At 40.7% G+C, this 12002-nt stretch overlaps 1 protein-coding gene across 1 annotated transcript; it reads right to left on the bottom strand.

Moving 5' to 3' along the window:
• Positions 1–3056: 3056 nt before the first annotated feature.
• On the bottom strand, positions 3057–11800 carry LOC129449010 (uncharacterized). Its single transcript, XM_055211752.2, has 6 exons — positions 11664–11800; positions 8430–8728; positions 8017–8092; positions 7656–7734; positions 5949–6135; positions 3057–5655 (listed from the first exon to the last, which is right to left on the bottom strand). Exons 2-6 carry the CDS (start codon positions 8724–8726, stop codon positions 5149–5151), a joined length of 1146 nt encoding a protein of 381 aa, XP_055067727.2. The 5' UTR covers positions 8727–8728; positions 11664–11800; the 3' UTR covers positions 3057–5148.
• Between the last annotated feature and the right edge of the window lie 202 nt (positions 11801–12002).

The raw sequence follows: 12002 nt of genomic DNA, 5'->3' as shown, positions 1-12002 counted from the left end.
GTTAGCTCTTTGCCTAAAACTGCTTGGATACAAGGGGGGAGAGTGTGGGTGTGTGAATGTGGGTGTGTGTCAGAGAGGGTGTGTGTTTGTGGCTTTAGTGGAGACATTCACAGGGAGTGTGTGTTTTTATGTTCATTTGTGAGTGATCATGTTTTTTATTGTGGTAATTTTCTTTAAATGCATTTACTGCAAAAGCATGTATTTGTAAATGTGCAGTCTGCGTGTTTGAGTAAAATCATACCCTTTTGTCTCTGTTTAGGAGATGTGGTGATTTATATAAACAACAACCCGGTTAGTCAGTCATGAAATATTAAGTGCTTGTATGTATTATTTGTGGATTTTAATAAATGTTTGTAAAAAAAAAGTATAAACACCATGCCATTGCATTTGGCTGGTTAACAAGCTTAAATTATTTATTCTTATTCGTGTAACAATATGATAAAATTGAGATCAGAGAACACAATTGAATTAACAAACAATACATTTTTTATAATTTTTAGTAAAAGCATTGTTTTTTATATTCTAACCCGTCAGTTCAAGGTTACATCCTGTACTCTGCATGTTCGCTGCACCTGCACACTTGTGTGTGTGTGTGTATGTCAGACTCTGAAGTACCTGAACATTTGTCACATGATGGACAAACTGGTGATGGTGATTATTAATAAAACAGGAAAAATCTGCCTCTTCTGTAGTTACCATGGCTACAGTGAAAGTTGTGCCAAAATTGTATCTGGTGGATCCAGATTTTATGTCAGTTGTGAATAAATTTAAATCTCTGTTTATTAAAAAACAAATTAAAAAAGCTTTGGTTGAATAAAAATGCAATGAAGAGTAAAACAATATGGTCTTTGACAGATTAATTCCCACACTACACACACACAAGATCCAAAGTTATGGGAAGCAGCTAGGATGAGGTTAAATCCCATTCAATCCATGACAGATTAAACCATCAAGTCTAATAGTTATAGTACTCGACCGCTTTCTTTTCCTAAAAACCTCTCTCCAAAATTTGTATGTTCTAAATCGGCACCCCCACAGAGTCACAGCTGGCTCTAATACAGCTCTGCTTTGCTACAGAGCTCCGCTTTAGTCTGGTTGCCACTCCTCTGCTCGGTATGGTTCTGCTTCTGTACGGAGCTCAGCCTAACAATGGTTAGGTATAAAGCTCCGCCTCACCACTGCTCCAATTCAACACAGCTCTGCTCCGGTACGGAGCTCCGCCTCACGACTGCTCCCCCTCATCACACCTCTGCTCCGGTACAGAGCTCAGCCTCACCGCTGCTCCCCCTCAACACAGCTCTGCTCCAAGATGGAGCTCCACCCCACTGCTGCTGCAACTAAACAGAGCTGTGCTCCGAGATGGAGCTCTGCCTCACCACTGCTCCCCCTCAATACAGCTCTGCTCCGGTAGGGAGCTCGGCCTCACCACTCCTCCCCCTCATCACAGCTCTGCTCTGGAACAGAGCTCCACCTTACCGCTGCTCCCACTCAACACAGCTCTGCTCCAGAACAGAGCTCTGCCTAACCGTCGCTCCCACTCAACACAGCTCTGCTCCGAGAAGGAGCTCGGCCTCACCACTGCTCCCCCTCATCACAGCTCTGCTCTGGAACAGAGCTCCACCTTACCGCTGCTCCCACTCAACACAGCTCTGCTCCGAAGCAGAGCTCCACCTTACCGCTGCTCCCACTCAACACAGCTCTGCTCCGAGAAGGAGCTCGGCCTCACCACTGCTCCCCCTCATCACAGCTCTGCTCCGAGAAGGAGCTCGGCCTCACCACTGCTCCCCCTCATCACAGCTCTGCTCCGGAACAGAGCTCCACCTTACCGCTGCTCCCACTCAACACAGCTCTGCTCCGGAACAGAGCTCCACCTTACCGCTGCTCCCACTCAACACAGCTCTGCTCCGAGAAGGAGCTCGGCCTCACCACTGCTCCCCCTCATCACAGCTCTGCTCTGGAACAGAGCTCTGCCTTACTGCTGCTCCCACTCAACACAGCTCTGCTCCAAAAGGGGCTTGGCCTCACCACTGTTCCACCTCATCACAGCTCTGCTCCGGAACAGAGCTCCACCTTATCGCTGCTCCCACTCAACACAGCTCTGCTCCGAGAAGGAGCTCGGCCTCACCACTGCTCCCCCTCATCACAACTCTGCTCCGGAACAGAGCTCCACCTAACCGCCGCTCCCACTCAACACAGCTCTGCTCCGAGAAGGAGCTCGGCCTCACCACTGCTCCCCCTCATCACAGCTCTGCTCCGGAACAGAGCTCCACCTTACCGCTGCTCCCACTCAACACAGCTCTGCTCCGGAACAGAGCTCCACCTTACCGCTGCTCCCCCTCATCACAACTCTGCTCCGGAACAGAGCTCCACCTAACCGCCGCTCCCACTCAACACAGCTCTGCTCCGAGAAGGAGCTCGGCCTCACCACTGCTCCCCCTCATCACAGCTCTGCTCCTAGAAGGAGCTCGGCCTCACCACTGCTCCCCCTCATCACAGCTCTGCTCTGGAACAGAGCTCCACCTTACCGCTGCTCCCACTCAACACAGCTCTGCTCCAGAACAGAGCTCCACCTTAACGCTTCTCCCACTCAACACAGCTCTGCTCCGAGAAGGAGCTCGGCCTCACCACTGCTCCCCCTCATCACAGCTCTGCTCTGGAACAGAGCTCCACCTTACCGCTGCTCCCACTCAACACAGCTCTGCTCCAGAACAGATCTCCACCTTACCGCTGCTCCCACTCAACACAGCTCTGCTCCGAGGAGCTCGGCCTCACCACTGCTCCCCCTCATCACAGCTCTGCTCCGGAACAGAGCTCCACCTTACCGCTGCTCCCACTCAACACAGCTCTGCTCCGAGAAGGAGCTCGGCCTCACCACTGTAACTAGTGATTGATAACTGAATGCCAGTTACATGAAATCTGACAAGGTTATGCGACAACAATGAAGCATATTGTTTGCTTGAAACATCTATCATGAAATAACGTAATCCCTTACTATGCAAAAACCGAATTTATGATACTCAAGCACACACATACATCACGAAAAACAGGATGCCACTTTCAAAATGTATTGTTTATTAAAAGGTGTCTTTGTTGAAAAAGCATGAAGAATAGTACAAGTGCAGACATAAAGAGAGAGATGTACAGAAGAGAAAAATATAGGGGCTGGGAAAAGTGACTAGAAAGTACAGTATACAGCTGAAAGAAGACAGTAGAGTACAGTTATATAAAAAACGGACAGTTTAAATAACCAAGACACATACTTTATGATCAACCCTCTTGGCCTATACAGTATAAAACTTGGAAATAAAAAATAAGTGCAACCGATGTCTACAAAATCATTACGTAAAAAAAGTCAATTACACAATACATTTTCACTTATGGTTTTCAGCATAGCAAAATTTCTATTGCTATAGGGGCAAATAACTGTTTTTTAAGCAAATAAAATCCCTTTAATGATTAAATCAGCAACTAGCAGCATGTGAAGTGCATTTTTATAATGTTGTTTACATCCAGTTATTAAATTCAATGTTGCATAAATGGATTTTAACATAATTTATTAAGCCCCAAAAAACTTTTGGTGGATCATAAGTGCATCAAAACTGCCTGCAGTATTGGTCAGAAAATACAGCGTCACTTCAAATGTTGCTATGACAACTAATTCACTTTTATTGAACACACCAGTTCCCCATGCTGCTATTGGTTATTGCAATTCTCATTTGCTCACAAGAATACTTTATTCTCATGAATCAATCAATCTGTGCATTAAAAACGTTTTGCTATTTGTGTTCAGTCCATATGATAAAAACACAATCATAAGTGTGGTTATTTTTTGGAGAAAAGGCACAGAGTTTCCAATCTGAGATCTCACACTTCCTCTTTAATATAGATATATAAAAACCTCAAACACTCCAGCCGTGTCCATAGCAGACCAAGCTCACGTAAACTCAGCTGCCTTGTGAATAAATACATAAAAACATAAATAAATGAATAAATAAAGATGGGTTGGCATATTAGAGTCACTCCTGGCTCCATCTCAGTACTTTGATTTATCTTTTCAGTCTTTTAGTAGACACTCAGCACCATAAACATAAATTAAAGATATCGCTTAAATCAGACACGTGTAAATTTTTTCTTCTCTCAACCAGGATATTACATAACTTCCTGCATTAAATCAGGTTGATCACGGTATCTGTTTTCATTTCATTCAGCCATGCTGACTTAAACCGTATAGTACTGGTGGATTTTATAGCAAATAAATGAAGTGGTTTCATTTACATTTTAAATCTCACCACTGCAAGCACAAAAAATCCCACTGGGATGGAAAAAATTACTGCCTTTATAAAATACAGTAACAAAACGGTAACATCCTTGACTCAAGAGATCAGATATTAACAATCTGGGAAATGCTTTACAGTAAGTTTGTATTTGTTAACACGCACTAACAATGATAACAATGTTAACATGAACTATAAGCTAAACAGCATTTACTAATACATTTATAAAATTAAATGTAACTATTTAGTTAATGCACAATGAACTTGCATAAACAATTGTATTGGCATTAACTAACATTAACAAAGATTAAAAAATGCTGTTCAAGTATTGTTCATTGTTAGCTGTTAACAAATACAACCTTATTGTAAATGTGTTATACCTTTGCTACATTTTTTCCTTTGGATCCTATACTGCTGTGTTTCACTATTCGCTCTGTCAACTTTTATAAAATATTATAATAAATAAACAAATCCCACTATTCTCAGTAGCAATGTGAAAGACAGAGTAATGACATGAACTGGCCAAAATCTTTTTCAATGATATAAAATATTCAAATGATGCCATCGATTTAACAAGACGTATTGCATTCGGGACTTATTTTGACTATATTTTGAGACTGTAGCAATGACTATAACTCTCCTTTACATTTTAACACACTGTCCACACTGCAGGACCATCCAAGATCTCACATTTTCCTAAAGTGTGTAACTTAAATATCACCAAATTTCCTTTTTGTGATCCAAGTTGAATTTAAACCTCTCCGAGGTTCTTTTCAAATACTGTTTTAGCAATCACTTCAATAGACAAAACCATATTATTTGATGTCCCCTGACACAGAGAAGTCTCGCTGTGGTTTGTGCTTGGTTTTCTGCATCAGGTTTGTAAAGGGCTCTGCCGTACCAGACATGAAGGCTTCATTGTGATTGGTGGGCTCTGAACACACCCCTGCAAAGCACTCGCAGTCCCCGATGTGACAGGCTGGCATTGGCTGCCATCTGGCTCTGAAAAAGGTGTCGTGGACGAGACGGAGCTGTCCTGTGTGGCTGGGCTGCTCCTGCTGGTGAGGGGCGAAACTGGAAGGAGGACGTAGCCGCCACCTCGCTCTTTAGCTCCTACTTTATGGGAAGGTCCGGATTTAGGCGGGGAGAAGATGGGAGCGACGTGCACCCACGTCAGTTTGGAACCGGGCCACCGGATGACCTTGTGCTCCGACGTTTCACCTACTCTCCTTTCGGATTGGCTCGCGTGGGAGGAAGAGCCCTCCTCGCCGTCAACATATGGCAACTGATGGTCTTCACCACCTTTGACTTTCGACTGCTTAAACAACATAAGTGGGGAAGAGGATGGCGAGTCTGTGTCTGACCAGCTCAACCTTCGCTTCTGCAGATGCAAAAAGAGATTTAAAAAGTGCATTAATAGATGTACGTTTAAAAGTATGCCAAGGTGAAATTAAAATGTAAATGTTTACATAATAGTGCAAAATGTACTTGATTAGTGATTCCCAACAAGACATAGGTGTTTGCTTTGAAAAGTTTTGATTGTGATTTGTTAAAATAAAAATATGAAATAGCATAAACAGACTAACATTGACGAGGCTGTGATGGTAAATAAGACAAAAAGGATGAAAAATATTGTACTAGCTAATACATTTGATGGATGGTCTCTATACTGACCTTGACTGGAATGTGTAGCTGGTCTTTGTGCTTGTGTGGTGGCGTGATATTGCTCCGGCTCTGGATGGAAATGCTGGAAGGTGAAAGGTCGGCAGAGTTTGGTGTCACAGAAACTTGAGGAGTCACTTGAGGAAACCAAAGCTTCAACATCACCTCTATCTGCAATAAAGTGGGCAAGTACTTCTCTCTGCCGAGAAAAAAAAGTAAACAGGACTAAATAAGCAGTGACACTTTATTAAATAACACAATCTGTACAATACTACGATATTAGTACAGATTAAAATTAATACATTAATAAACAAAAAAATCAACATGAACCCCAAAACCAGTTACAAGGGTCAATTTTTTAAAATTGAGATTTATATATCAACTTAAAGCTGAATAAATAAGCTTTCATATATATGTTTAATATGTTTAATTTCTACAACCCACCAAAGCTGATATGAACCATCAAGGTAATTTGAAATTTGCCTTTCCCATTCAGTGTCCGTTTAATGTCTCCCATTGGATCACATTAGATTAAAAATAACACTATTAAAATGACCCTTAAGACACATTAAATGAAGGGGGTGTAATAAACTCCACAACCTTTATTAAACTAATAAATACAGATTAAAGCTATTTCTATTATTCAGGTTAGAAAATCCAAAATGGGAGCAACATGCACCCATATAAAGCTCCACTCAGACCATGGGATGACCTTGTGTTCTGGTTTTTGCCCTCTCTTTCTTCTGATTGGCTTATGTGAAGTGAGAGGAGATAATTTTAACAATGTTCATTTAGAATATTTGTAATGGGACCCAGCTACCTATCTAAAAAAATAATGAATTTATTTATAATAACATTTAAATCATTACTGTATAATGAGAAATGGGAAAGGTCATGTGTTTAATTGTCAGGAAAATGCAATAAATATTAGTGTTTCTACTGTATAAATAGGTTTTATTTTCTTCAAGCAAAGTATAAATTGGGACCTTGGCATGTTCTCGATAGATTTCATGAGACCTATCAATACAATTTTAATGATGTCATAAGTACCAATAATATGATGATTCTTAGTATTTTTCTCTTGTTTTCAGTAAAAATATCTTAAAATTCTTAAATTAAGATGCTTTTTCTTGATGAGCAAAACGACCCAAGAAAATAAGTCTAGTTTTTAGACCAAAAAGATCAAATTTAAAGTGATTTTTTGCATAAAACAAGCAAAAATAATCTGCCAATGCACTTTTAGAAATAAAGGTACAAAAGATGTCACTGAGACAGTACCCCTTCAAAATGGTACACCTTTGTACCCAAAGAGTCGAATATTAGTACTTCAAAGGTACATATTGGTACCTACATGGTACATATTAGAACCTTTTTTAAAGGGTACTGCCCCAGTGACAGCTTTATACCTTTATTTTTGACAGTGTGGGGTAACAAAAACATTTTTCTTAAACGCTAAATTAAAAAAATTCAAGAAAAATTTTACCCCATTGACAGATTTTTTTGCTTGTTTTGTGCACAGAGTCACTTAAATTTGATATTTTCGGTCTAAAAACTGGACTTGTTTTCTTGGGTCGTTTTGCTCATCAAGAAAAAGCATCTTTATTTGGGAATTTTTAGATATTTTTACTGAAAACAAGACAAAAATACTAAGAAAAAAAATACTTTTTTTGCAGTGTAACCTTTAAATGATCCGGATAACATCTAGGAGAGACCTCTTACCCAATATGTGGTTTCTGCAGGACTCCCACAATCCTTTGTATTCTGTCCATTGCGACACTCTGTTGAAAACTGCTGAGGCCTTTGTCAATCAAAAACAGCAAAGATGGCGATAAGAATCTCAGTTCTTCATAAAAAGTGTTGCATTCATCAGATTAAATCCCTTTCTGCATGCTCCGTTTCTATTAGTTATGTAATGAAATGGCTAACAGCAGAAATCTAAATGCTAGCAGATCTACAAGAAAGACTCAATATGGTGGTGTTCACTGCCCACATATATGTTTGTCCCATCTGTGGTATAACAAACAAGCCTATCCTTAAATTCACCAAAAAGTGGCGTTTCCACCATTTGATTTTGTCTTACCTTTGTCAAATCGTCCTTTTTTCAGTCCGTTGAGAAGCTCCAGCAGAGGCCTGACAAAACCCTGTAGCTCTAAACACTGGAAGAGAAAAAGAAAGCATCATCTCACCGTGTCTACATTCACAATGCTGTTAAATCTGTCCATCCCCTCTGATCCTTTGAGTGTCCAAGTCAATTTGGTGTTTGGTTTGGGTGTTTAAGGAGTGGCAGTCGGATTTTACAACTGCTGAAAATAACATGCTCGTAAAATACTGAGGAATGCAACTTGACATTCACTTATAATGAGATGCCAAAACAAGAAGGTCTATGACACAGATTGATGGTTTCATATTCGAAGTGTGGATTGCATAGCTGCTTTACTTTTTTAAAGGTCTTTGAATGTGGGCCTACAATTGTACTGGTGGACAAATTCCCACCTTCCGCGCAAATAGCACGTCTCCTTCCGTTCGTTTTCCGGCTTTCCCTCGTCCTGATTGCGTAGGGTCACTGGATTCACTGAACCCATCACACGCACACTGAGATCCAGGACGCGTGGCCTCTCCGTCCACACTGTAAACACTTGTGTCAGAGCGAGCGGACTGGGCAGAATGGGCTCCGTGTGATCCGTGATCCAGCAGGAAGATGTCCGGATCATCATCGCTGAACGGTAAACTGTCATTTGAGCACAGCGAATCCTGTGAGGGCTGAGAGGAAGTTCTTCCTGTGGACTGCATGACTGCGAGGAGAGAAAGAAACAACGAAGGGTATAAATATGATGTGAGGAAGGATAGAGAAAGAGGAAAGTAAAATGTGTAAACTACAAGCAAGGACGAAAAATAAATAATAAAAGATGCAAACTTCTAGCACATTAATAAACTATCATTACAGCTACGTTTATACATGCAACAGATGCAAATGTCGATCGTATTAAAAGGGATGGTGTAGTCCGATCTGTGATCTGATCATGAGGAAAAAAGTACGCATGTAAATGCATGAATCGTAGTATTTTTTCAATCGGATGCAAAAATACTTTGTGCAAATGCGCAGAACATTTGTGCTCAAGTTCACGTCTTATGTTTACCTCTTATTTACGTATCACATGCTTCCCCTCACAGAAATATGCAATAGCAACACGCATTATTAAGGTAATGGGGTCACGCTGTACAATTTGCATGGTTTATGCACTTTTAAAACATTATATGTCATGCCTTTTGAAAATTGTGTTTTCACACATTTCAAGAACAAATTTGTTCAGCTCAGTGTTGACTTTGTACATTTATCTAAAAATAAAGCGTGAACTCAACGAGAGATGCTGTGCGCTGCGTTGCCAAGTCCTCTGAGTTCAGTTTTGGGCCACCTTTAAACCACCAGTTCGGGTTAAAGACGTTCATTAGTTATTGGTATTTGGGCTAGTTTTGAATATCTGTTGGGCTGGTTTTGATATGCAAATCTGGCAACCCTGGAAGTGCGCTTACGCAGACCTTAGCTTAATTGGTAGAGCATTGTTTTAGCAACGCAAAAGGTCATGGGTTTGAACCCAGGTAACACACATATTAATAAAATACCACTGATCTACTGGCTGTCCTTCAACGTGATGCCCAGCCGATACGCAACCAACAACCACCGGCTGCACCAGTTTAATCCGCTTACCTATCCCTACTGTGTTTATATATATATAAATATATATTAATCTCTCCCAAGGGTTTTTGTCCTTCTAGGAGTTTTCCCACAGGGTTTTTCTCCTAGGGGGTTTTTATCCCCGGGAGAGTCAGCCAACATTGGCTTAACTTAGCACTTTACTGTATACGTTACATAATTATTACTACGCTCGCTTGTACGGTTTATTCTTAACTGCTGTATTCTACTTCTTATATTATATATCGATTATTCTGTGTTTTCTCCTGAAACAATTAACAATTGTGAAAAGCGCTATATAAATAAAATTGAATTGTATTGTATTGAAAATGTATACCTTGTAATGCACTGTTAGTCGCTTTGAATGACGCATCTGCCAAATGCATAAATGTACGTGTAAAGCGGATTGAAAAGAAGATATATCAGGGTAACATAACTAAGAGTAGTTAAACTAGTAGGGACTAGCAAACATGAATTTTCAATCTTTGAATATTCGGTACACACACGGACTCCACAAGTTTGTGCAAAACCTTGTGACCCACAATAACATCAGCATGATTTGAGTATCTTCCTGAGAAAACCCAGCGTGCTTCGAAGGAAACAAAGAAATGCGAACCTTTGTTAGTTTAAAAAAGTTTACAAATTTGCTTACATTTGATTAGCGACCTAGAAATGCAAGTGCAGAATCTTGAATGTTTATTTATTTTTAAGTTGTTTACATTGTTTCAATATTTGTTTTCATGTTTTATCCAAAATTTTCAATGCAAATAATAATCCTGATTTTAAAAAGGCATATAAAACAGCAAATAGACTCTATCACATAGAGATCAGATAGAAGCGTGCACGAGTAAGGGTGTGCACGTCTGTGCAAGTATGTGAACGCGTGTCCGCTAGTGCAGGAAAACAGGGGGAGGGGTGCAGCGAGATGCCTAAACATTAATGGTTAAAGAAGTCACCGGGAGCCTCTCTATCTCTTGGTTTTCTCTGTCCTCTGTCTTCACCCTCCGGCAAACACACACTCACACACATGGGCAGGCAGGGAGGGAGACACAAACCCACCCAACGACCCATCCACACACCCTCACATTCTCTGTCTCGCTCAATGTCCCTTCCCCCAACTGTATAAACCCACTGTACAGTATCTCTCTCTCTCTCTCTTGAGTTTCTAGGAATCTCTCTCGGCCACTCAGACATGAATTTAACTGTAAAGGTCATGTAAGGCTAGTGGCACTAATGCTTACATATCTACATGTACAGATTATATAGATTAGATAATATACATTTACTTATGGGGGGAGGTAACACAGGAGGACTGTGTCCAGTGAAAGGGTTCAACTGGGGACAGAGTTCCAGTTCAAAATACAGAGGACTTCAATCTTTTAGGCAATAAAAGCACTATCCGAATAGTGGGATTTGCTGCATCTATGTTATTGAAATACAAGTATCTACCCAGACTGGGGTCTATCCAGTGAATTTGTTCATTTTCACCACTGATTTTAATATTGGGTTAGCCATAACCACAAGAGTTTGATTCGTTATTATTAGATTAGTTCCTACTTCACAAATTCCTCTGCATTATGGAACACTTTTGTATGAATCTTAATCATTTTATATGTACTATAACTAAATGACTGTACTGATGTTTGTGTGTAGGTGTATGTATGCTTCTCTTTGAGGGGTTATTATTACATTATTACATGTGCGCGTGCGTGCGTGCGTGCGTCTGATGAAGAGATATAGTATAAACGGAGAAAGACGGAGAAATAGGATTATAATGCCCGTATATAATGTTTATATAGTATTATAATCAGTAAACAGGTAAAACAATATCAGCACAATTTCAAGAGTGTATTAAAACAGTCACAAATGCTTGAATATAAGTTACACACATGCAATAATAAGTCGCTAAACAAGACATAACAGATACTATTCCAAATAACAACTATACAATCCATGTCGAGCAATGCAAGAACATTTCATTAACATCACTAATGGCATGGAAACTATAAAATAAACAATACAAATCTGTATCTCACCTTTTAAAAGCAATGCCGACCCTTCGTGACGGTCCTGTCTACTATCCCACAGATCTGCGCCCCTCTCCGGCTTCTCTCTCTCTCTCTCTCTCTCTCTCTCTCTCTCTCTCTCTCATTCCAACGTCAACATGTGCACGGACACACGTGCCCAATTTAGTGCCATCCACGCACAGCCTCCCGTTGGCTGTTGCCGTCTGATAGTAGCGATCACGTTGGCTGACGATCTAGCCAGTAATTGTTCTGCTCATCTGCGATTGGCCAGCGAGTTGCTCGTAGCCCCGCCCACGGGTGTCGTATGTATGTTGGCATGGGATCAACGGTGCAGAAGTGTAAACACAC

This window comes from Misgurnus anguillicaudatus, chromosome 10, assembly GCF_027580225.2.
Source record: "Misgurnus anguillicaudatus chromosome 10, ASM2758022v2, whole genome shotgun sequence".
NCBI classification, from domain to species: domain Eukaryota; kingdom Metazoa; phylum Chordata; class Actinopteri; order Cypriniformes; family Cobitidae; genus Misgurnus; species Misgurnus anguillicaudatus.
The sequence above is the reverse complement of the archived record's forward strand: the minus strand, read 5'-3'. Positions and strand labels throughout refer to the sequence as shown.